Here is a 20,063-nt window from a genome sequence, read left to right as displayed (position 1 = left end):
AGTTTCCAAAAAACTTCCACCCTGTACAGGAATAAATAATTGTACATATATTATGTAATTATGTTATTTATATCTTTATAGATATAATACGGCTATACGATTTGTACTAGGTTAGTCTATACTAGTCAATACTAGTACACTAGTATTGAAGTGACCACACGATCGAAATGGTTTAAAAATAATAAGACAATTTTTAAAATGCTTAATCGGATGCTAAGTAGTTGTTAAACGTTTTTAAATAATTAATGTTACGAATAATAATGCTATTTCTCACTAAGTGCCTAGCTTCGAGGTTTTAATGTTACCGATTGTTATGGCGTGTCACTAGCGATGGGTGTTTTGTGTGTAAATCGCAGTAATTCTTACAGTTATTGCTGAAATACAGCAATTTTAGCGGTCTGGTTAACTCTCGTTATAATCAATCTTGAATAATGAATTCCTATAAAAGTTGGACAATAGAACTTTGTCTATTTATTTAAATCATACTAACCTATGATTTAAATTTCCATTAACATTGGGAGGCAACATTTTGGTAGGATTGATTTATTAATAAAGAGCGTTAGTCGACTTCTATTGGAGTTTTTGTTTAAGTGAAGTCAGTTACGGACTTACAGACCGCCATGGGCAGCAGCTACTTTATTTATTATAAGAAAAAAATATACAGGTTGTTCCAAAAACACAGCTTTTTTAAAATTTACAACCATCGATTATGTATCAAAATTGTATGTGTCTAATATTAAAAATGGATAACACATTTATAAAATATTGCGATATACACATAAAACTGAACTGTAAAGGACCAAAGGTGCATTTGATAAGGTTTAGATTGTCTTAATGATATTAAAGTCTACCTCTTAAGCAAATTTCGTATTAGACTGTCAGCGTATTACTTACTAACAAGTTACTTACATTATTTGTAATTCGCCACTCGACTAGATTAAGGATTTATGTTATGGAATTATTGTAACAAACGGATGCGGTTCCCGTGGGAAGGAATACTTTAAATGATTCATCTTATTGTCCCATATTGTTCAATTTTGCCAAATTATTATTTATGGTAGCTATACATTTAGCAATCGTTCGTCGTAGCATTGGGTTGGGTCCATATAGGTTTTGGAGGTCATAAAATTCAGTTAATTTTGATATGACTACTGTTTATGTTCTTTTATATTTTATCCTTCTTTTTATAGTATTTGATTAGCTACGATACTGCCAAATGACCAACCATGCACACCAACGACAAAGATACAGGAAAAATTATATCGGTTTTAGATTTCAACTATATCACGTGGACCGTATGACCGTTTACTATGACATAAATAAAATTGTATTCGCATTCTGATTTACTTATCTAACTGTAATGTAATCATACTGTTTTGTAGTTAATTTATATATTCAATTATGTATTACATAAGTATTTAATTTATTTAAGCTATGCTTTCCGTCCGGCGAAATGTGAATCTTTGTTTTTTACTTACGCGAAATTAACAGACTGTATATAATTCTGTCGCGCTTTACAAGTTTTACAAGTTTTTTTAGCTATTCTGTAGATGCACTTTTATTATACCTTATTTATTTAAATAATTTGTGGTTAATATTATTTATCTGTAACTCTTAAAGGCACTTGCATTTAAAAATAATCTGTGACTGACCGTTGGTACTTATTTATATCTCCATAAATTTAATAGAATAACAATTTCTACATTGGTAAAATGTAACACAACTGGTTGATTGTTATTTTTTAAATATTATTAAGTTATGAAAATGCCTTTTAAGTTGAGGTTGTAGCGATTACTATGGCAACTTAAATAAGCGAATACAAAGAATAAATTTAAACGTTCATTATAAGTAATGGCACCTTGTGGATAGATTATAATGAATTAAATTTACGACCTACCCTTAACTTTGATTAACAGATTGTTCTCATAATTTTTTAAATTCTATTTTTTCAAGTGAATTCCGACTTGTCTCTTGTATGGATCAAAGAAAAAATTAGGTCAGTAGTCAGTACATATCAATTATAAGTGTTTGGTAAAGGGAGATCCTCCGTCAGGTGCCTATGCATTATAATCGGCCGTGCTCTGATGGTCAGTTTTTAGCTTGTATAAAATGCAAGATTGAGAATACTTCGATAGCGTGGTTCAGATTTAGTGGCGCCATCTGTTGTAAACTTAGATATATAATTATGTTAATTCCTACATTTGCCTGTTGAATCTGTGAATAGTAGATTTTTGCACTTTAGTAGATAATTTAATACATGTAGCTTCAAGTTTGTATTGTTATGCTGTGATTTCTGAAGGGTTCGCATTAAATAAAATCATTTTAAGACAATGTGTTTTTTTTATTTTTTTATGTTTTTAGTAATTTGGCTGCGTTTAGAAAAATATACAAGTGGTGCAACACATAGTGGGTTCCGGGTTCGATCCCAGTAGGACAAATATCTAAATGATGAATACAGGTCCATACTCTTTGAGATTGAGTGAGTATATACGTCTTTGTGGGTCTACGACGCAGGAAAAATATAGAGTGAGGTTACGTAGAAAACTTTTTTCATAAATAAATAAGAAATAGAAAATAAAACATCAAATTTCCCTTAACAGTTTAATAAAGATTCACAGTAAATACAAATCAGACATCATTTGACTATCACTACCACCGTCTAAACTAAACGATACCCAAACGTCAAAACTAATGATACTAATATACGAGTAAAATGAGAAATATTTGTGCACAACCACTATATTATTTTTGAATATCATAAAAATTAAGTCACCACTATTATTGCGCAATAAAGGTTTTTATAGAAGCACAGTATTTTTATTATTATTATATTTGCGATAGATTATATATTTGCGAAGATAGGCGTTGGACCTTTTAGTTAGGTTTGGTTTACATTAGACCCTTCACAGAAGAAAACAACTCTGTGAGTTCTCGCTGTGAGGCAGAAGTAAGATCCACAACGGGTTTTTATAACTTTTATTTTCTTTTATATAAAGCCCTGGCTTATGTGATCAGGGAATTCAAAATGAGTTGTTTATTAGAAAACAGCTCTATCCATAAATACAAATCCAATATAAGCGAAATAAATTATTATTAATGATACGACGTACATTTCATTATAATATATTATAATTTTAATAAAGAGTTTTTAATATTAAATCACATTTAAAATGTACTAAGAATAACTTATAAGCTTTTATAGACAAATTATTATGCTTTAGAGTAATTAGTCATATAAAAATAGATAAGATGGCACTAATAAATTTTAAGACGCAATATTTAGAAACCACAATCCACACAAATTGATAATATTACAAACGATAAAATAATAAACCTCTGATTACAATTATTATAACTTAAAAAAATATGGGTAAAAAATAAAAATGTGATATTGAAATTGGTAAAACACGTTAAGCGTTAAAATTAATTAAGTATTTTTTACATTCGATATATTGTTTAAACAAAAGCGTATTTAATTTAAGGGACTTATGAATTAACGATAAAAGTTAGTTATGACTCATGAATCTCAGGAATTTCAAATGAAATTGACTTACCCAAATTACAGTACAATATTATGCCATGAAACCGATAAGGGAGGTAACATATTAGCGACAATAAGCTAAATACATGAGCATGATAGCACGCGTTTACACTCTTTTTTTTATAATATAGGAGTAGCAGACGTGCATAGAGTCCACCTGATGGTAAGTGGCTACTGCCGCCCATGGACATCTGTAATCAACCCCAGATAGGATTAGATATTTCCACCTGAGGTCGGCCACAGATGCGCCGCTACTCCAGACGACTATGCTGGAACGCCTCGGAAAAGTATGTCTCCTTTACCACACCCTTCAAACCAGAACACAGCAGCGCTTAACACTGTTGTCATCAGGTAGAAATAGGTGTGGCGGTGCCGCCGCCGGAGTCTAACCACAAAGGGTTCTACCACCTTCTTAGGGCGATTATTACCTCCCTAAATTCAACAATGCGAAAAAATCAACAGGGTAAAGTACAAATAACATTCCTGATCTTAAATTATATTCCTAGTCTGAAAATATATTTAATATTCAATAGTATTGTCAAGTATGCATAATTTATAATTTAATTGACTTTAAATAATTTTGAAACAATAAGCAACAACAATTGAGAAGCACGAATGTGCTCCATACCTTCGCTCCACTTACATATAATGATGTTTATGGGAATAGAAATATGTATACATAATTCATATAAGGTGACAATACTCACATGGAAAAGTAGCTTTGAGACAAGTTTTGAGTAGACGGCACCACACTAAACGAAACTATTCAATTTAAATGTAAAAACTTTGGCACCTACACTTGAATATACCGCCTACCCTCCATTTAAGTTTATAAGCTGAACGCATGTGGCGCCATCTCTTATCAAGTTACAGAATTACTACGAGGTGAAGGAAACTACGACAGCGTGATTTAAGAAACAATGTAGCGCTTCGATAGTTGAACCTCATTAACACCTTACATATTGTTGCCAACTCTACTCTTTTAACATTAGATTTACCTTTTCATTTTTATTTTTCGTGTCATCTACTATTCACTACAAAAATAGTTTTAGTGTGATAATATAACGTGCAGAGGACTCATTTTCTTTCGCCGACAAATTTCAAAGATTGTTTAAGCCCTACAGACCATTATTTGGCCATTGTTTGGTCCTGACGAGGTTTATTTTTTCGTTGACTTTCTTCTTTCCAAAAAAATGTTACCAAATTTTATGAGGTTCACTGTTTTTAAGGGCGATTTGCTGCTTGTGAGTTGGCAACACTGCTTCCTACATTGCTTCGCATACATGATATTATGTGGATATTCTTTTATTTTCCGCTTCAAAGAGGCTTCCTGGCTTTGACCAGCTCTTCACTGACGGTCCAGAGTTTGTTCTCCACCTCCTTATCGAACTGTACGTTGGAGTTATACTCCTTGCAGTCGCGGTAGAACCTGCCAGTTTGACCCTCGATGTTGTAATCCGTCGCGCAGTACACTATCGTTTCCGCGCCCTGGAAAAAAATATAACTTTATTAAAATAATACCAAAAAGCTAAGAGAAATTAAAAAAAAGGAACCTCATGTTGGCGTCCATGATATGAATTCCGAGGCAGGCATCCCTAATTAATCGAATTTATGTGCGTAATAAAATAAAGCCCGATAAGCCCAATACGTTGGTCCGATCAAGTTCGGACATCTCTCCACACTTCAGTTCATGATGCTATGCAAACAGCCGAGAACCGCAGCAAATGGCGCGATATTATCCGAACTGTGCTCAACACGAATCATGGCGGTCACGACCCTCATAGTGAGGAAAACGGATAGAAGAGAGAGATGTGCGTAATAGAAATCACTTTTTTAAATTTTCTATATGATAAAGCTATTAAAGGTGGACTATAATGAGACCTTTTCTCACACTAAGAAGGGACCCGCCCCCACCATTGGGACAGATATATAAAAGTAATTCCCTGCGATTTGTTATTTATTTGTGACAAATATACATCACGATATATTTTCTTATCCTTTCATCTACATAAGATATTTTGTTAAACATACAAATGTATACATTTTATCTTATCTAAGATTTGATTATCTATTTATAATCAAATCTTAAAACTTGTCGACAAGATACGAAAAAAGTATTTGATATAAGTCGTCCGGCGTAAACATTCTTCCACAGAGACGCTCGAACTACATTTAAGAAATAGGTTTGGCGGTGGTATATTCCGCGCCAAACTTCTAGTCCGCTCTGAAGTTGTTGCGCACAGGTTTAGTTAGCATGTACTCCGTAACATAAGGGCACATTATAGGAGCTACGTATCCATAAGCGAGAGCGGGCAGCGGACGGTGTCGGGAGGTTCCCGCGCTGTCCCGCTAATATTTACAATTGCTGTTGCGACGTGACTAGTAGAAACGAGTATATATTCGGAGCGGACTAGCAGTTTGGCGCGGACTCTACCTTCCCTTTCAAGCCATACTGGTTCTACCACCTTTCAACTTATTTATAAACGGGATATTTCAATTTAATTCTCGAAGGAAACAAAACATTCACAGATGCATCGCTTTCAGCACTATTTTCTACATAGGATAGCTGTTCATGGAGATCAAGAATAGAAGAAAAAAATTGTAATAACTACTAATATCAGATGAGCAGCTTAAGCTGTCATTTGTCAGCTATTCATGTCAATACATAACGAATTAGAAGTTAATTGTAAATCCGATTAGGTTATTAAATATTAGACAAGTAATGTAAATAAACTATAAGTCTGATATGATCACTAATTATCAGTTATTAACTATCTTATAACCCGATTTACATCAATTTACTCTGTTAATCCGTGAATTAAATAGACTGAAGTGTATTAATATATTACATCAATGCTATCAGTACTTACTGATAAGATGTCACTTGAAAGACATTGTGATGTTATGAGATATGTACTCAATTTCATTTACTGGAGTCCTACTTAAAAATGATCACAGGTGCTACCTCAGAGGACTAGGCTGGAACGCCTCAGAAAAGAATGCCTCCCTTACCACACCCTTCAAACCAGAACACAGAGATTAACACTGTTATTAAGGCAGAAATACGTGTGGAAGTGGTGTCACCGGAGTTGAATCACAAAGCATTCTACCACCTTCGAATAAATACCGCAAAATTGGCATCAATTAGGCCAATTACTATATCTACTGCTAAATGTAATCAAAATAAATAATGGAGCTATAATTATTTTACTACACCAGCAATACACCGGAACAAATAATGTAAGCATTGAATCATTGCCTTGCCCCAGTTTCAAATCATAATGGTACCCATAATAGTACTATCTATTTACAAACTATTAGCAAGTAACACTCGTACTTTATAAATTTGGAACACAGACAACATGCCCAAATACTTTTAATTCAAGATCACTTATTAAGAAACATTGCTGTTTATGGCCTACTTCTGAGCCTTCTCAAAGACTGTTCTGATAGAAAAGAACATAGCAAGAATTACATTCTATGTACATGAAATAAAATAATAATATTAAAATTAAAATTCAACTCACCTGTTTTGCTGATTTCATGAACATTATGGCGATTGGCAACATTAACAGGTAGTGATACCATCTCACGGAGTACCTGAAATATGTTTATTAGCTTTATTGCTTATTAATCATGTTATTTCTCAAATACAACAATTTTTTTAACATATTTTTATCATATAGAAGTAGTAATCAATGTTGTCCACCTGATGTTAAGTGGCACCTCTGCCCAAGGACATTCATAATCAACCCTAGATATGATTCTTAGGATATAGCAAAATAATATTTAAATGACAAACCAAATGTATTCATCAGTAACAGATTACAAAGATAACTCTTAACATTAGGTGTTCTACAAAGTTGCTTGCTTTTACCATAATATAAAAAACAGTGTGGAATATTGACTTATGATTAAATGAGCTGCATGCTAATTAACAAAAAATGCAATATAATAGAAAATCAGTGGCCGTGGTTCGCCGCGGTGAGGCTGAGTGTGGACCCTTTTGTTAAATTTTACTGCAGCAATGTTTTGATTTTAAAGTTATGTTTACTATTATTTATGTCACATAATGTTGTAGTATTTCTTACAAATAAATGTTTCTTTCTTTCTTTTAATACCTGAATAAGTTTGTATAGCAGAAGCCTGGACAGCAGGCATTCACGTCAACACCGGTGCCCATCAGCTTCGTAGCCAATGCTCTCATGAAGTACACATTCATCAGCTTCGAGTTGCAGTAGCCTGCGTTATGCCGTTGTGCAACTTTGCCCGCCTTGGCTAGTTCAATTTCCGTTTTCAAGTTTAAGTCTTCAAAGTCTATTTTGCCTCGCTCGTGAAGTGTTGACGACACTACTACCACCCTACAAAAATGAAAAATATTTTAAGTAACATGGAAAGCATTATTACAATGTTTTAGAATAGTGTATGTATATGTATTGTTTCCACTATAATATGTACTTTGTACCTATAAACATGTATTACATAATTATATACCTAGTATAGTGTTTAGGATGCTTAATGATTTGTTATATTTTTGTTATTATGCCTTGTAGTTATGATGTATTTAAATATGTGTAAAATATAATAATACTTAGGAATCCTGACAGACATGGGGAAATATTCTGTACATGTATTTTGAAGGTGGTAGAACCCTTTGTGGTTCGACTCCGGCAGCACCACCGCCACACCTATTTCTACCTAATAACAGCAGTGTTAGGCGCTGCTCTGTTCCGGTTTGAAGGGTGTGGTAAGGGAGATAGACTTTTCCGAGGCGTTCCAGCTTAGTCCTCAGGGGTAGCGGCGCATCTGTGGCCAACCTCAGGTAGGAATATCTAATCCTATCTGGGGTTGATTGAACAATGTCTGACAAATCACTATTATATTATAAACCCTCCCTGGGTTTAAAGAAACATACAGCTGATCTCAGTTGTAAATTTTTTTGCCAAAGCTGTCCAAAATAATATTACACACATGTGTTGAGGACATATATTAGTTAATTAGAATAGGAAAAGTTAATTACAATAGGATATATTTCAAAAGTCTAGAGAAAGTATGATTTTATTCATAAAGTTTGTACAAACCAAACATTTAGTACTGGATTTTTTCATTCACAAACATTCTGTTGTGACATCATCACACTCAATCTCAAATTAATGATAAAAAACTCACCGACTCGGAGATGCCCTTTTCAGAAGGTCAACCAACATGGTTGTTAAGTAAAAATGCCCTAAATGGTTCACTCCAAAGTGCAACTCGAACCCTTCCTTGGTTTTCAGATCATCTTTTAAAGGCACATACACACCAGCATTGTTTATTAGTACATCAATTTTGTAGAAACCTGCCTTTACTATTTCCACAAACTTTTCTATTGACTCAAATGATGCAAGGTCCAGTTGCATGGGGATCTGAAATAAACATACATTTTCATAAAACATATTTTGGAAAAATGACTATTAGTTTTTTGAAATATTGAGGTTCATCAGCAACCCATTACTATCCCACTGCTGGGCACAGGTCTCCTCTCATAATGAGAAGGAATAGGCTATAGTCCATAACGCTGGCCAAGTGCGTATTGGTAGACTTCACATACCTTTGAAATTTTTTTTTATTAATCTCTCAGGTATGCAGGTTTCCTCACTATGTTTTCCTTCACCATTTAGCAAGTGATAATTAATTTCTAATATGCACATAATTTTGAAAAACAGAGGTGCGTGCCTGGGATTTGAACCTCGGACCCCTCGATCGAGAGGCCGAGTTTCTTAACCACTAGGCTATCACTGCCTTTATTATGCCTAATATTGAGGTAGTAAACAAGAAGTACTAGATAGCAAGTAATCACTGCCACCTATGGAGTGTAACAATTGAAATTTTTATCTTCCCAATACTATCCCACTGCTGGGCACATGTCTCCTATTATTGTAAGAAGCCATAGTCATTAAGTATTTTTTAAAGAATTCTCAGCTCAATATGTAGATTTCCTCACAATGTTTTCCTTTACTGGTAAAACAAGTAGTAATTGAGTATTGTATATGGGTCTGAGATTCAGGCTCCAATCCCCAGATTAAGGGTTCTAATATTTTGTTACCAATATCCTTAAAAACATTACACAGCAGTATATCAAAGAATATTACATTTAATAAAAAATATGACCACTACAAAGTTAATAAATAAGACATTAGTGTTATTTATTCAAACAGTTGTTTGTGCCAAAATTTGCAATATCACAGTACAAAGTATCATTAAAAAACTACCAAGTAATAGTGATGTTGATACAAATTAAATAAACAGACCAGTTGAGACACATTTATTCCATGACATCATTATGGACGGAAATAAATACTCTAATGAATAGAAAATTGGTAAATTATTTATACATTGCACATTATAACAATGATAAAGATATCATTGTGAGAACCTAGTGCACAAAACACAAAGCTGAAATATGTCTAATGTTATATATTGTTTCTTACCAATTCCCCGCCGTTCGGTTGTTCCTTTCTTATAAGACTTATAGCATCCTTAGCTTTCGCGACATCACGGCACGCGAAAATAACTCTCGCCTTCCGTCTCACGAGCGCCTTAGCGGTCTCCAAACCCAGCCCACTGTTAGCACCAGTTATAAGGAACGTTTTGCCCCTCAAGCAAGTGTTGCTTAAACACTTCTCCCAATTCCTTGATCTCCATTTACGAATCAAACCTAGTGCGACGATAACAGAGACCGGCACGGCAGCGTAAATAACCGACGAAGACACCATTGCTGATACAAAATACAAATTCACAAGCACAACGTAAGGTCAATCAGTGTTATGTCGTAACGTAACAAACGTTTTTTATTCGTCACTGGACAATCGGTCATACGGTTCACGGAAGGAAACTTGAAACTTTAAATATGTGACAGCAATAGCATTGACAAGCAAGAATGAAGAGAAGACAGTCAATGTCAATAATGTCAAACCCAAAGGTTAAATGAATGATCGGAAACAAGCACCAGCATGTAACGATATCAGTATTTAATTAATTATTATAAATATTTGTTTCAAGCAAATATATAATTATAATAAAGTAATTTAAGAATTTTAATAAACTTAATGTAATAATATATTTATTTATTTCCGATAGAAATATATAGAAATGATTAAAATAGTTACGCTTTCATACATTTCGTACTAAGAGATGGCGCTGATTTTAAAAATCATGTCTTGTTCATGGTACAATAGATGGCGCTATGTATATGTCTTTAATATAATTATCTAATTTAACTTATGTACATTAAATATAAAAATACTCTATAAAGTTTAGCTCCAATATTATATGTTTGTCGTAACTAAAGCGTTAAATGTCAGAGCATGAGTGTGTACTCTCCGCCTAGTGGAACCTACTAAGATACTATTTCGGATGTTTATGTCTTGTATTTTTTTTATATATGATGATGACTTCAATATCGAAACTTTGGGCGGTTTAAATCAAGTAATCGTTTCCATCTATTCTTCTTATTATAAGGGGTTCAGCTGGATCAGCCAGTGGAAAAGTAATAAAACATAATAAATGATAGCTGGGCCATTTATTTGAAATACACCATGATAACTAGATAAAAAAATCCTTATTCCGGACCGGACTATGAAAACAATTGATATGGTAACATTATGAATATAATTGTGAAATATGTTTTATTATGAGCCATTTACATTTAAACAGCTAATTATACAGCGTTATTATACTGAAATAATATTATTTAAAAATTTAAACTTGTTAATATAAATATCTCAAAATCGTTATTGGATATAGGTAGATTAAAGTGCACGTCAGTGCAAATCAAATAAGTATACAATTTCGTATAGTAAGTATATAAGCTAAATTCAATTTAAATATATTTTGCTTCATAAAGTTCTATAAAAGAAGTATAAAAAGTAACAAAACATTTTATAACAATATTTATAATGTAAATAGCTCATCGGATATAACATTTATAGAAGGTACATAATACTATAATAGGTCAAATAGTGTTAAAATAACATATGCATATCTATATAAGATTTCATACTAAAGGTTAATTAGACTTAACATAAAATTAACATGAGGTAACCAACAGATTTAACGATAACATTAAATTGCTGTACAAGATTAACAAAAATGCAAGATGCCATAACCACGCAGGGACAATAGGTACATATTTAAAAATTTTGACATTAAAATGTCTTAGTTTAAGAGGAATAATATTTTAAAATGTTTAGAAATCACGCATATTTTTTATAAATTTATTCTATAATGACAAAGCACATTTACTTTAAGTACGTCATATTTTGTAATGATATTATTGGCACCATTTATCGAGATATAAAAAATATTAAGATACTTTGTGCCACATGTAAACAACCACGTAAATTGGAATGTAGGCAAAGGGCAAATTTTGATGGATTTAGATATGGATTTTAATCGTAGATAGGCCTTACAGCAATGAGATTGCTAGTGATTAAAATGACACGTGTTTTGTTAAATTGGCACGTGTAAGATCCCTTCGGAATCTTAACTGAATCATCGAAACAAATGACGATGATACTAACAAAGTATCATTGCGATCATGCGTATTGAACATTGTAACGTCAATTTTCGTTGGGATCATAGGGATAGGGCTCATTTTAGGCTCAAAGGCATATCCACGATTAAATCTAGAGATTAAATTTAAATAAATGTTAAAATGTGATGAATGTTTTTTACAGATAAATGCATTTATCGGCTTTATACATACAATATAATATTGCACCTTATAAATACACATGTATTAGAAAATTTATTGAGTACCCTAAATATTATTCCCGCAAACATTTTACCTTGTGGCCTTTTGATATTCTCGGCCCTCATTATATATTTAGAACGTCGAACAGGGCCGGTCCGTCCATATAGGCAACCAGGCGATGGCCTATGCTGAAGACAGTAGTCTCCCTATTTGTTTTAGCTCTTTTATGCTTTTGAAGGCAGGTATGTCTATTTAGGATAATCTTTATCGGTTATTTTCTTTCAATTTCTTCCGCTGTTTAGGGAAAGGGAGTATCTTTTGGTCAGCCCTGTATCTAGGACTTATGAAGCTCGATTTTTCAATGAGCTGCTTAGGTCAATCACCTTGGATGCCAAATATGGTCGGGCCGGTGCTGCATATAAGATAGGGTAAATATTTACCTACTAAAGATTGAAATAGCAACGGATTACAATATAAATAATGATTATAATATTTTAATTATCTACTCTTTTTCTAGATTTAATTTTATTCAGTTTTCGTTCATTATCTTTTGCAAGGCTGCATGTTTTACTTTTTATTGCGACATTCGATAATTGATAATCGATTAAGGTAAACATTAGTTGTTATAGGTTACGCTTAGAATATCGAAAATACCCAAAAAAATCGCCCACAGCGCCTTGAAATGGAAAGATTAATAATTTTCTTTTCTCACATTCACTGATCTAAATATAAGGACAGCCATGCACGGCGTCATCTAATCGGTTCACGCAGTTTCTGTATATTAATTTAACTCTAAGCGGGTATAACTTCGTATAATTTACTAAATAATTAAATATGATAAATACAAACGGAACAACAATACAAGGTAACAACAAATATTAAAAAATCTAACAACAGCGTTCAAATTAACTTGCTCAAATAACACTCAATAAAGATAGTTACAAAGTCTGATTCAATCTATTATTCTATTACTACTATAATATAAATAATTAGCTACAGCACGAAGTATTTAAAATATTGTATGAGTAAAAATGTCTTTTATAGTTGTCTGTCTTTCAATATACAAGCGCTATTATATACCTACTTTTATTAGTCTTTTATGACCATAGGCAGCTTACCAGATCTTCAAGATCTTTAAGTATTCATTTTGTATTGACTTTATCAAAATTATATTGTTTAAAATTAAGGAACTGTCAGAGCAGTCAAATACATTTTGGTAATTGTAAAAATGTTTCGATTTTTGGGATTGTTAAGGTTTGCAAATATTATTTAAACAATATAACGAGATGATAATTTCGTCTTAGATTAAAATATATGCTTAATATATTTTCCATTGCTATGTATGTACTCCTGATTGCACATTTATTTCCATTCTTAAAAATCTTAATAATATTTTCCAATGTAACAACTTAATATTTTAAAACATGGCATAAATCGTATGCTTTGACAGTACCTTAACTTAAATTTCAAGAGATTTCACACGAAACTTAATTTTGGAGACAAACTGACAAAAGGAGATAACAAAGTCTAACAAAATTAAGTTAGCACATACTACATCAATTAACAGTGATTTAATCATAATAATCACTTTAAAATATTTATCTTATAAGGGCACATCCAACATCAATATTTATTAAAACAAGGGGTAGCAGAAGTTAATTCAGACCAAATAACTTGAGTAAGACAATGTCCCTCGGAACACTGTATTGAAGCATAACTTGTACTTATGTAAGTGACTTGAAGCGTCATGTACGTCACAAATATTACGAATGTGAGCGACTTCTTGGCATCTTTGTACGCAATCGCAGATTTTGATATGATTCAATATTTTGTTCCAAAGGATAAGTCTACCTTTCGTTTTTGGTCTGAGGAAGTCAATGACAATTCCATAAGCTTGCCCGGATAAAGCTTGTCAATTTATTGTATTGTACTAGTCTACATTTACATGGGAGTTGACAGTTGATGCCGCGAGCGGTCCAAACCAACGTCCATGGTGGTAACCTTCCCGTCCACCGGCGAGGCACTGTCTGCGTCACTGTCAGGCATGATCACACACACAAACGACTTCCCACTCGTCGCATCCTTAGGATATATAGTCATTGGAATAAATCTATCACTCGTTCCGTCAACGTACGCCGCCAAACGGGAGTACACTTCTGGGAAGTGCTTCTTCAACACGACTCCCCGGTTTTCCAACTCGCTGATGATGTTCCTGAAACATATCTCTCTGAACTTGTGCGCTGTCGCCGCATTCTTCTCCCCCGCGTTGCATTGCTTCGAAGTTAGGATAAGCGTTTCCCTATCCTCCGGCGTTCCTTTGCTGTCTCTCCTGTTCCGTTTTCGGTTCTGCTCTTGTATAGCTGCCGAAACCGTCTTGCTGAGTCGCAGCTTGGCGCACCTGGACACCATTTGTCGCTCCCACTTCACGGCTCCCTTCGTTGGTACCTCGCTGATGATACACACAGCTACGTACAATATGACTCTTGTCTCCGGATTGTAAGCTTTGCAGAGCTTCACTACTTCTGTGTACAATTCTGCTCCCATTTCGTTCGGTTGTAGAGCCGTCCATTTAATGAATTCGGGTTCGCTCAAGTATTGATAGCCGTGAGTCGTAAACTTCTCTGCTGCTTCTGGGCTAGTGAAGTACACTTTAACGACTCCCCTCCCCTGAGAGAGGTAACCTTTGTGACCGATCGTGCTGATTTGATGTAAGGAGTCAGCATCCTCCTTTGCAGCAGATATGATTTGTCGACAGAGTGCACTGGCGCGGGAATGCAAGCAAACTTTCCTGTGCTTCTCCCAGTGCGCTCTTCGGCATTCTTTGGAGCAGTACATAGTTGTACAGTTATGGCACGTCTTGTAATGTCTCTTTGCGTCCACAAGGGGAGCTCGGGAGGGACATTTAGGGTACTTGCACTTGACGAATGCCTCGTCAGTGCTATTTTCTGTTTGAAGGGAAGCAAGGGAAACGCGGGAATCATTACGAGTGAGGCTATCGGACCGTAGGGTAGCAGCATCTAGGCTGGTCCGACGATCTAAGGAGACGCTCGCGTTGGCGAAGGGTTCACTTCTTCTACGAGAATGGTCCCCCTGCGCCGACCGCGTGCGTCTCGATTCTGGCATTGGGGCAAGAGTATCAACTGAATCCGTGCCTGAAATAAAAATAAAAATTCATTTACAAGACTTATATATTAATTGACAAACTATTTTTCTAAACTCTAGGTAGACCCAGGACCATTTGTAGTAAATAAAATGGTAGAAATAAACCATAACACCACTAATACAAGACAACATGCTGGGGACCATACGACTAATCTAAACGGAGCATGCTTGAGTGTTATGTATAGAAAATAAATATGCAACAGATTATATAAATGTATGTACTTATTACTGATATATATTCTGCCATCTCCGGTCTACGCTTTGGCAGTATGGGGTACAATACTATCGAAGAAAGAAGATATAATTATAATAATTATTAAAATGTATTATGATAAATGTTAAAATGCTAAATCATCAAAGTTGATACAGGTTTTCAACTATACTATCAAGTTACGTAAACTCATATAGCAGATCGTATTGAACAAGATCTGTTCTTTATATAAAAAAATAAACTGTTCAAATGGATCCACACAAAACTAGTTAGAAATATTTTGTAATATCTGAAGTAAGGTATAATAGGCCCTATACGTACTAATAGGTATTTTATGAAAAATCTAAGATATATAAGATACATTATATCAGTTTCGGGATATAACATAGTTTTTGTCTGCTAAATTGCAACGATTTCTTATATTATAATATAAGAAATCGTTGGAGTCGTCTAAGTAAATTGTGGATGTACAAAAATACTTCAATTTTTATATACATAAATTAAGTACGTTTGGTGCGTTGCGCCGGAATTTGGTCTGGCGCACGCCTTACGCTTAGGTAGAATGACCACGCCATCTTGTTCCTCTGGTTTGTTTCCAAAAATTTTCAATAAACAAATTCACTGTTTAGCATATATTAATCTAATACTTGATCGTGGAGTTAAACCAAAATTTCGTGTGAATCCATCAAACGAGTGCTCAAAAATGCGTGTAAGGGTAGGTAATAAAAAAATTGGAACGGCTCTGACTTACATATCGGTCCTACCTGGTCGATCGGGTTCCGGGCTTGGTGTGACGGAGGTGCCGTCGCTCGGGAAGCGGGGCGACGCGCTGCTGTGGCCGCTGCTCGCTAGCTGCTCGTACCGCGGGCTCTGGGGTGGGCAGGACTTTGTACCACGGGTAAACTACGCTTATGCCTTATTTTTTACAGTTTTGATAGATAATGGACGTAACTTATCGTATGGCTAATCATTATCGTAATCAACCGTTGCATAGCACGCACATTACTGTCATACTGCGACTGGATCTCATTACAGAATTAAAGGATTGGGAGACTTCATACACTTACGCCTATAATTCCGAAAACCCCTCTGACTTATGCGTCTCTGTGCACAAGCGTGCTATGACTATTACTGCTAAGGCCAATTGCAATAATTATTGAAAAATCAGAAAAGAACTAACATTTTAGATTACTTAAAGAAATCTATGGTAAATTCCAAATTATATTTTCCAAGAAGTGTTTCCGATTGATTTTGTTGTTTTGAATGTGCCCTTAGATTAAACTTTTCTGTTTATTTAATTATATTTCATTTCATTATTATAAATGAAGTTATTCATTATAAGTATCTTCACTTTCATTGCAAATTATTTAATATTTAATGAGTCACTAGTTATATGACGGTAATATTAATTATAATGTTTTGATAACCCCATTTAACTACATTTTCCTACTGCCTACTTGTTTGTAAGTTTAAAATAAACATAGGTAACCATAAAATAAATGCCATTAAAAATTATACCTTGCCACCCATGAAATAGTAAGGGCTCGAAGATTTTCTAGGACTTGGCTGAGGAGTGGGTATTCTCGCCGGCTGGGAGGGCAAGCCCAGGAGGGAGTCCAGTACATCCTCCAGGGTGGTGGACCCCGGAGACGGCCTGGTGATGCCCAGGTTCAATGACCGCTGGGATTCTTGCCAGTCTGCAAATAGGCGGTTGTTTTTTTATTTCTTTTATTATTAACCCTCTTTTCTTTCCTAATTGCAAAAATGTTTATAGCCCCAGAAATTTTGACGAAAAATGAATTTTTAAATAAGCCTGGTTTTGCAGTATAAATTATTTTTTAAATAACGCGTCATTTGGCCAATTGATAAAAAAAAACTTTTGTTTTGTGAATAATCAGTTGCGAACTTATATCCCAATAGAATTAATAAATGACAATACTAAATAAAAGAGGCAAAAAGGCTAGTATTCATATCACCCTGAAATTATAATGATAATTTATAATTTAAAACCTCAACTAAATCTAATCACACAACTGTTAACACTATGGCTCAAAATGTCGTAAAGAAAACTGAATTATCACAAGTGCTACGTTCTAACAAGTTTCAAGAAATGTTACTTACCATTGTTATTCATGATTTACTAGGAGTCCACTGCATTATTAATAACAAACTTAACTAGCTCTGAATGCTGAATGCAGTCAAAAATACACATATACATAAAAAACCATACACGGCACAGAAATAAAAATAAAACAAAAAATGTAAAATAAAACTGAATATATTTAATAATCATCAAAAGTAACTAAAGTACAATGATCGAAACAATAATAACGAAGACAATGTTAATATTTTCAAAACGGACATCCATCAAATCTAATTACATAAAGGTACGGAGATTCTCTAACGCATATACTTTCTATCTCTACGTATTTAAATTACATTTTGTTTTAGGTACTATTTTGTATATCAGGGATACTTTTGATATAATCTAGAGAGCTTGTGAAGGCTACAGATAAAAGATGATTGCAACGAAAATGGCGCCGATTTTGTTTTTTTTTTGCATCGCTGTATGAATTGTAATAGACAATATATGTTTTTTATCGCGTCAATGACTCGCAACATGTACAGCCTAGTCAGTGGACTTGCTATACATAAAGACATCATATACCAAATACTAGTAGGTGTACTTAGTCGTCGATTGGACGAATTCGTGGCGCATTCGGATTCATTTCGTCGGTGCTTATGAATTTTCTAACCTAATCAGAACCTGTATAATTTACTAAGGGGCTACTCACACCCCAACATAAATTACGAGGTGATTTAAGTAGAAGAACATGAATTTTTAGACTAGTCTATGTCACTTCTCACCAACGCTTATGGTTCTGATAACTGTTGCCTTTTATTTATGTTATATTTATTGTATTATAATAGGCATAATCCGACATTATTATTGTAACGTTTGTGACCTTTTTAAAGCCTAAGAATACATGAAACAGGCGATCTATTTAACATAAGATATAATAAGTAGGTAACAGAAAATTAGCACCTAAAATAAAATATAGCGATATGATCGTATTATTTACACTATAAATTTATTAACTAGCTATAAATCTAATTACTATGGATTCTCAATTAAAGTAAACACACAAAACCTAATAACTTACTCTGTACACTGAATGAAAATATAAAATAACTGGTTTTCGTATCAGATTGGAGTTAAATTATGGCAATAATTTTATATAAATCTTAACTATTGACTATACTTTGTTTGATAAACGTGTAAAATTGTGTAGGCACTATATTACTGAAAGTACTGATATGTTTGAGTATAAGTGCAATAGATATATTATTTTATTTTTATAAATTAATTAGTAATTATAACTTATAAATCGAAATGCAACATCAAAGACTGCCTTATGAATCAATCGAAGTGGTAGGTTCTTAAAATCGTATATTTATTTGGCGGATTTATATTGTCTGGCATAATTATTGTACTGGCAACACAGATAAATCAGTCACCTATGCATTGGTCGGATGTACTAAATTGATGCCATCTCTTTCACACTCCTTTGGTATTAATGAAAAAATATTAAAAACTCGATTTAACCCGATAAATGTCATCCCTATCTAGAATGATGTTCGCCGCCAAATCGAAATAAAACGTATAATGTTAAGCCACATAAACTAAGATCTTAAGCAACTACAAGCCAGTGCTTATATAAATAATGCAAAAAGTAAAGCACTTGTACAAAACGAATAGAAATTGGTGTGATAAAGTGCAATAAATGTCACAAAAATAATAACATACATAAAAATGGTCCTGAGTCTTAAACACAGTCTATAAAGCTCTATTACATTACACATTTCACAAAATGAAATCATTCAGCCCTGAAACACGTCGATTTCATTTCACGGATAACTAAATACAAAGAACAGCACAAAAATTAACGCACAGAGTATTAACGTAACATAAAATTAACAAGTAAGACACTGCGGGTTTGGATAATAGAAGCTAAATGCAATAGTTCTTTTGCCCAGAAAAAGAAAATCAGGTACCACAAATTCTATACGTGTTCTATTTTGGTATTTAAAAAGAACACAATTTCAAACTTCAAACTTCAAACAACTTCTAAGTTTTACTCTGTTTACTGTCTACGTCGATTTTAATTCGGAATGTCGCTTTGGAGTATCTATCTAAACCTGCAGTGTACATCGTGGTGTGGTCACGCTCGCTCACCGGGCGCCGCGCGGTGGTCGAGGCGGAGGGAGGACGGCGGCCGCGGGTGGGGAGGAGGCAGTGCTTCGGACACTACCAGAGGCGTTTGTGGCGATTCTAAAGGTTTTGTACCTGTGGACACCACGTTTTTTCCAATTATACTCTAATCATTTTGACTACACTGCAACCCGTACAGCAA

General features: G+C 34.0%; 2 protein-coding genes and 1 long non-coding RNA gene across 5 annotated transcripts in view; 1 reads left to right on the top strand and 2 right to left on the bottom strand.

Annotated features, from left to right (window-relative positions):
• Positions 1–1,746: 1,746 nt before the first annotated feature.
• On the top strand, positions 1,747–2,331 carry LOC140746950 (uncharacterized). Its single transcript, XR_012102833.1, has 2 exons — positions 1,747–2,053; positions 2,093–2,331. It is a non-coding gene; the product is annotated as an uncharacterized LOC140746950 (long non-coding RNA).
• Positions 2,332–4,758: 2,427 nt separating this feature from the next.
• On the bottom strand, positions 4,759–10,475 carry LOC140746948 (retinol dehydrogenase 14). The gene is made up of 5 exons (XM_073079132.1): positions 10,012–10,475; positions 8,711–8,946; positions 7,663–7,902; positions 7,069–7,141; positions 4,759–5,029 (listed from the first exon to the last, which is right to left on the bottom strand). Exons 1-5 carry the CDS (start codon positions 10,294–10,296, stop codon positions 4,859–4,861), a joined length of 1,005 nt encoding a protein of 334 aa, XP_072935233.1. The 5' UTR covers positions 10,297–10,475; the 3' UTR covers positions 4,759–4,858.
• A 612-nt stretch (positions 10,476–11,087) lies between these two features.
• Positions 11,088–20,063, bottom strand: part of LOC140746946 (uncharacterized) — a 124,795-nt gene continuing 115,819 nt past the window's right edge. For 2 of the 3 annotated variants that reach the window (XM_073079128.1, XM_073079129.1), the window contains exons 8-11: positions 19,886–19,996; positions 17,167–17,345; positions 16,413–16,518; positions 11,088–15,427 (exon numbers count right to left, since the gene is read on the bottom strand). In XM_073079128.1, coding sequence (XP_072935229.1) covers positions 14,217–15,427; positions 16,413–16,518; positions 17,167–17,345; positions 19,886–19,996 — 1,607 coding nt within the window. In that variant the 3' untranslated portion in view covers positions 11,088–14,216. The remainder of the gene's footprint in view (positions 15,428–16,412; positions 16,519–17,166; positions 17,346–19,885; positions 19,997–20,063) is intronic. The other variant, XM_073079130.1, reaches the window with a different exon arrangement.

The sequence above is a fragment of the Epargyreus clarus genome, unplaced genomic scaffold, assembly GCF_041222505.1.
Source record: "Epargyreus clarus isolate Ecla_fem2 unplaced genomic scaffold, WU_Ecla_fem_2.2 ptg000014l, whole genome shotgun sequence".
In the NCBI taxonomy this organism is placed as follows: Eukaryota; Metazoa; Arthropoda; class Insecta; order Lepidoptera; family Hesperiidae; genus Epargyreus; species Epargyreus clarus.
This window is presented reverse-complemented; position numbering and strand designations above follow the sequence as displayed.

Excerpts from the sequence above, each read along its gene's own strand:
- LOC140746948 (XM_073079132.1), bottom strand. The coding sequence starts at position 10,296 with ATGGTGTCTTCGTCGGTTATTTACGCTGCCGTGCCGGTCTCTGTTATC. Across the intron at positions 7,142-7,662 it reads TGCTATACAAACTTATTCAG|GTACTCCGTGAGATGGTATC; the intron begins GTATTAAAAGAA and ends AACATATTTCAG. Across the intron at positions 5,030-7,068 it reads TCATGAAATCAGCAAAACAG|GGCGCGGAAACGATAGTGTA; the intron begins GTGAGTTGAATT and ends ATTTTTTTCCAG.